Source organism: Lycium barbarum, chromosome 10 (assembly GCF_019175385.1).
Source record: "Lycium barbarum isolate Lr01 chromosome 10, ASM1917538v2, whole genome shotgun sequence".
NCBI classification, from domain to species: Eukaryota; Viridiplantae; Streptophyta; class Magnoliopsida; order Solanales; family Solanaceae; genus Lycium; species Lycium barbarum.
Window position 1 is genome coordinate 40,937,771 of NC_083346.1, and position 6,125 is coordinate 40,943,895.

Below are 6,125 nucleotides of genomic sequence, written 5' to 3' on the forward strand. Positions count from 1 at the left end.
GGAAATCTTCCGATCCCTCGAGCCACGAGGGCAGCTAGTCGGACCACCGAGTCCGGTGCCAGGGATAGCTTGGTGCGCACCTTTTCGGCCCCAAGTGTGGAACCGAGGAGGACGAGGTCGGCTGTGATCACCGTTCTCGAGGATTGCAGCTTTCTTTCTCACCCGGTGGGTGTGGCAAGCTACCTGAGGCCCCTGGTCGCGGACTCAGATAAGCGAAAGATGAACGGGGTCCCTTGGCAGTGCCTCATTAACGAGGGTATGCACGCGGGCAACCGAGTAAGTTCATCAACCATCTTTGCTTGATTTCATTGAGAATTTTAATCTCATTTATACAAGTTTGACTTCATTTGCAAAGTGTGGTGCTCGTCAACGAAGCCTTTGTCCGTGCTCAGCAAGAGGTGGACGATCTCAAGCGCCAACTGCACGCTCAAAGCCGTGAAACGGAGAAATATGTGCACCTTCTGCGGGTGAAGGAAGATGAGTTGCGCCAAACAGTTACTCCTTCCAACCTCCGATCTGAGCTCGATGCCACAAAGGCCGCAAATCGTCAATTAAATGGTGAGCTGGCCAAGATGGTTGAATATAACCGGCGTCTCGAAGCGGACAAGATCAGTCTTAGCCGAGACAACACTCATTTATCCTCAAGGCTTGGTGAGCTTGAAACCACCGTCACTCAACTCCGGGAGGAGTTGGACTTTGTCAAGTCCGACACTACGAGCATGGCCAAGAGGCATCGGCTGCTCGAATCTGAGAATGCCTGGTACAAAGAGCGTATGAGGGTGCTCGAGGAGATGGCGGAGAAGAGGGCACAAATATGTGACGATCTAGAATCCGAGCTCCAGGAGACAGTCGATGCTAATGACACTCTCAAGGCCGAGCTCGAGTCGCATATTCAAATGCAAAGTGTCCTCGAAGAGGCTCGGGATGTTCTGGTGGCAAAGCTAGCCCAGGTCGAGGTCGATTTGGAAGAAGCTCTAAGGAGCGTGGAGGCCACCGAGGCTCATACTACCATTGCTGCTGAGTATGAAAAATGGAAATCTCGGAGGATCACCCTTAAGCAAGCCGGGACTTACAACGTATCCTTGGCATAGATTGGTCCGATTGTTTGGAGGGCCATGGCCTGCCTCCAGCTGTTGGCCAATAATGCAGAAAAGGAATTCACGCTAGCCCACTTAATACAGTTATACTCCCCGAGGTTGTTCCGGGGTGGTGTAATAAAACTCGCTAAGCGTAGCCAGAATCCAATTTTCTCAAAAATGGAGGAATACAGAGACCGGGGCTGGTTGGAGCGATATGTCCGGGTGAGGACCTCGGACATTATTCCGGACAACTACATGCCTATTCCGGAAATGTGGAATAATAATCGTGAGTCTGAACTCTTTTAATAATTTCTTTTGCATGTTTTGTCGAACTTCAGTTCTTCCACATTCTCACTACTTTTCTTATTTATGTTAGCCGTGGTTTGGATTCCTCTGTTCGTCCGGGATCTCATCGAATGGGTTACTGCTCTCCTCAGCCAACATGCCCACGACGATCGGACGTGGGGACACCTGTCACATGGCCGATGGGTCTCCTAGAACCACGGTAATAATTTGCTTCTATCCGTATTCATTGCATCTTCTACCCTTCTGTAACATCTTTAATTTTCAGGCTTACCTAAGGGCTCGGTGGATCCAAGACCGGAGTCAGCAGGTGAACCCGCAACGTCGGCACCCGAGTTTGATTCAGCGGGTGCATCTCGTATCCTTATTGCCGCCGCCAAGAGAAAAAGGCCCTCGGACAAAGGGTAGAAACCGAAGAAAAGGGCGAGGAGCGTCGTTAGAACTTTAAGGGATGAAGCAGAGCCCGAGCTCCTCATTCGGAGGATCAGTGTGGACCATTCCGTGGCTCCCATTCTGGAGGTGGGTATCATCGTCCCACCACTTTCTTCAGACGGGGAAGGACCTTCAGCTCTAGCGTTACACACAGGTGGGGAAGAAATTCATTACGCGATTACTCTTAGGTCGATTGAATTCGTTGATATTTCAGGTGTCGATTCTTCCGAATAAACCCCCTGCAGCTGACAAGAAGACCCGAGAAGGCAATTGCTGTCGAATCCGGTCAAAGAACTGAGCCGGTCCCTGAGATCGAAGTCCCCACAGATGTTGGTCCGCTGCCCGACTATGAGACTGCCGCACCTTCGGAGATCCCTGCCTTTGCCGAAGCTGCTGAAGCCCCTCAAAGTTCTCCAACTCCGGCCTCAAGACCGGATGCATTTGATGAAATGTTCGCGGACACTCCTCCTGTTACCGACGAAGCCGCTAGTTTCAGACATCTTCCGATCCCTCGAGCCACGAGGGCGGCTAGTCGGACCACCAAGTCCGGTGCCAGGGATGGCTTGGTGCGCACCTTTCCGGCCCCAAGTGTGGAACCGAGGAGGACGAGGTCGGCTGTGATCACCGTTCTCGAGGATTGCATATTTCTTTGTCGCCCGGTGGGTGTGGCAGGCTACCTGAGGCCCCTGGTCGCGGACTCGGATAAGCGAAAGATGAACGGGGTCCCTTGGCAGTGCCTCATTAACGAGGGTATGCCCGCGGGCAACCGGGTAAGTTCATCAACCATCTTTGCTTGATTTCATTGAGAACTTTAATCTCATTTATTCATGTTTGACTTCATTTGCAAAGTGTGGTGCTCGTCAACGAAGCCTTCGTCCGTGCTCAGCAAGAGGTGGACGATCTCAAGGGCCAACTGGACGCTCAAAGCCGTGAAACAGAGAAATATGTGCACCTTCTGCGGGTGAAGGAGGATGAGTTGAGCCAAGCAGTTACTCCTTCCAACCTCCGACCTGAGCTCGATGCCACAAAGGCCGAAAATCATCAATTAAAGGATGAGCTGGCCAAGATGGTTGAATATAACCGGCGTCTCGAAGCGGACAAGATCGGTCTTAGCCGAGACAACACTCATTTATCCTCAAGGCTTGGTGAGCTTGAAACCACCGTCACTCAACTCCGGGAAGAGCTGGACTTTGTCAAGTCCGACACTACGAGCATGGCCAAGAGGCATCGGCTGCTCGAATCTGAGAATGCCTGGTACAAAGAGCGTATGAGGGTGCTCGAGGAGATGGCGGAGAAGAGGGCCCAAATATGTGACGATCTAGAAACCGAGCTCCAGGAGACAGTCGATGCTAATGACACTCTCAAGGCCGAGCTCGAGTCGCATATTCAAATGCAAAGTGTCCTCGAAGAGGATCGGGATGTTCTGGTGGAAAACCTAGCCCAGGTCGAGGCCGATTTGGAAGAAGCTCTAAGGAGCGTGGAGGCCACCGAGGCTCATACTACCATTGCTGCTGAGTATGAAAAACGGAAATCTCGGAGGATTACCCTTAAGCAAGCCGGGACTTACAACGTAACCTTGGCACAGATTGGTCCGATTGTTTGGAGGGCAGTGGCCTGCCTCCGGCTGTTGGCCAATAATGCAAAAAGGAATTCACGCTAGCCCACTTAATACGGTTATACTCCCCGAGGTTGTTCCGGGGTGGTGTAATAAAACTCGCAAAGCGTAGCCAGAATCCAATTTTCTCAAAAATGGACAAATACAGAGACTGGGGCTGGTTGGAGCGATATGTCCGAGTGAGGACCTCGGACATTATTCCGGACAACTACATGCCTATTCCGGAAAGGTGGAATAATAATCGTGAGTCTGAACTCTTTTAATAATTTCTTTTGCATGTTTTGTCCAACTTCAGTTCTTCCACATTCTCACTACTTTTCTTGTTTATGTTAGCCGTGGGTTGGATTCCTCTGGTCGTCCGGGATCTCATCAAATGGGTTACTGCTCTCCTCAGCCAACATGCCCACGATGATCGGACGTGGGGACACCTGTCACGTGGTCGATGGGTCTCCCAAAACAACGGTAATACTTTGCTTCTATCCGTATTCATTGCATCTTCTACCCTTCTGTAACATCTTTAATTTTCAGGCTTACCTAAGGGCTCGGTGGATCCAACGCCGGAGTCAGCAGGTGAACCCGCAACGTCGGCACCCGAGTTTGTTTCAGCGGGTGCATCTCGTATACTTGCTGCCGCCGCCAAGAGAAAAAGGCCCTCGGACAAAGGGCAGAAACCGATGAAAAGGGTGAAGAGCGTCGTTAGAACTTTAAGGGATGAAGCAGAGCCCGAGCTCCTCATTCGGAGGATCAGTGTGGACCCTTCCGTGGCTCCCATTATGGAGGTGGGTATCATCGTCCCACCACTTTCTTCAGACGGGGAAGGACCTTCAGCTCTAGCGTTACACACAGGTGGGGAAGAAATTCATTACCCGATTCCTCTAAGGTCGATTGAATTCGTGGATATTTCAGGTGACGATTCTTCCGAATAAACCCCCTGCAGTGGACAAGAAGACCCGAGAAGGCAATTGCTGTCGAATCCGGTCAAAGAACTGAGCCGGTCCCCGAGACCGAAGTCCCCACAGATGTTGGTCCGCTGCCCGACTATGAGACTGTCGCACCTTCGGAGATCCCTGCCTTTGCCGAAGCTGCTGAAGCCCCTCAAAGTTCTCCAACTCCGGCCTCAAGACCGGATGCATTTGATGAAATGTTCGCGGACACTCCTCCTGCTACCGGCGAAGCCGCTAGTTTCGGACATCTTCCGATCCCTCGAGCCACGAGGGCGGCTAGTCGGACCACCGAGTCCGGTGCCATGGATAGCTTGGTGCGCACCTTTCCGGCCCCAAGTGTGGAATCGAGGAGGACGAGGTAGGCTGTGATCACCGTTCTCGAGGATTGCAGATTTCTTTCTCGCCCGGTGGGTGTGGCAAGCTACCTGAGGCCCCTGGTCGCGGACTCGGATAAGCGAAAGATGAACGGGGTCCCTTAGCAGTGCCTCATTAACGAGGGTATGCACGCGGGCAACCGGGTATGTTCGTCAACCATCTTTGCTTGATTTCATTGAGAATTTTAATCTCATTTATTCAAGTTTGACTTCATTTGCAAAGTGTGGTGCTCGTCAACGAAGCCTTTGTCCGTGCTCAGCAAGAGGTGGACGATCTCAAGGGCCAACTGGACGCTCAAAGCCGTGAAATAGAGAAATATGTGCACCTTCTGCGGGTGAAAGAGGATGAGTTGAGCCAAGCAGTTACTCCTTCCAACCTCCGACCTGAGCTCGATGCCACAAAGGCCGAAAATCGTCAATTAAAGGGTGAGCTGGCCAAGATGGTTGAATATAACCGGCGTCTCGAAGCGGACAAGATCGGTCTTAGCCGAGACAACACTCATTTATCCTCAAGGCTTGGTGAGCTTGAAACCACCGTCACTCAACTCCAGGAGGAGCTGGACTTTGTCAAGTCCGACACTACGAGCATGGCCAAGAGGCATCGGCTGCTCGAATCTGAGAATGCCTGGTACAAAGAGCGTATGAGGGTGCTCGATGAGATGGCGGAGAAGAGGGCCCAAGTATGTGACGATCTAGAAACCGAGCACCAGGAGACAGTCGATGCTAATGACACTCTCAAGGCCGAGCTCGAGTTGCATATTCAAATGCAAAGTGTCCTCGAAGAGGCTCGGGATGTTATGGTGGCAAAGCTAGCCCAGGTCGAGGCCGATTTGGAAGAAGCTCTAAGGAGCGTGAAGGCCACCGAGGCTCATACTACCATTGCTGCTGAGTATGAAAAGTGGAAATCTCGGAGGATCACCCTTAAGCATGCCGGGACTTACAACGTAACCTTGGCACAGATTGGTCCGATTGTTTGGAGGGCCGTGGCCTGCCTCCGGCTGTTGGCCAATAATGCAGAAAAGGAATTCACGCTAGCCCACTTAATACGGTTATACTCCCCGAGGTTGTTCCGGGGTGGTGTAATAAAACTCGCAAAGCGTAGCCAGAATCCAATTTTCTCAAAAATGGACGAATACAGAGACCGGGGCTGGTTGGAGCGATATGTCCGGGTGAGGACCTCGGACATTATTCCGGACAACTACATGCCTATTCCGGAAAGGTGGAATAATAATCGTGAGTCTGAACTCTTTTAATAATTTCTTTTGCATGTTTTGTCGAACTTGAGTTCTTCCACCTTCTCACTACTTTTCTTATTTATGTTAGCCGTGGGTTGGATTCCTCTGGTCGTCCGGGATCTCATCGAATGGGTTACTGCTCT

General features: G+C 51.5%; 1 protein-coding gene across 1 annotated transcript in view; it reads left to right on the forward strand.

The window, feature by feature from the left end:
• Positions 1–5,366, forward strand: part of LOC132612961 (protein MLP1 homolog) — an 11,634-nt gene extending 6,268 nt beyond the window's left edge. Inside the window, exons 9-12 of the mRNA XM_060327029.1 lie at positions 769–1,021; positions 2,029–2,380; positions 4,367–4,610; positions 5,299–5,366. Coding sequence (XP_060183012.1) covers positions 769–1,021; positions 2,029–2,380; positions 4,367–4,610; positions 5,299–5,366 — 917 coding nt within the window. The remainder of the gene's footprint in view (positions 1–768; positions 1,022–2,028; positions 2,381–4,366; positions 4,611–5,298) is intronic.
• The last annotated feature ends 759 nt before the right edge of the window (positions 5,367–6,125 follow it).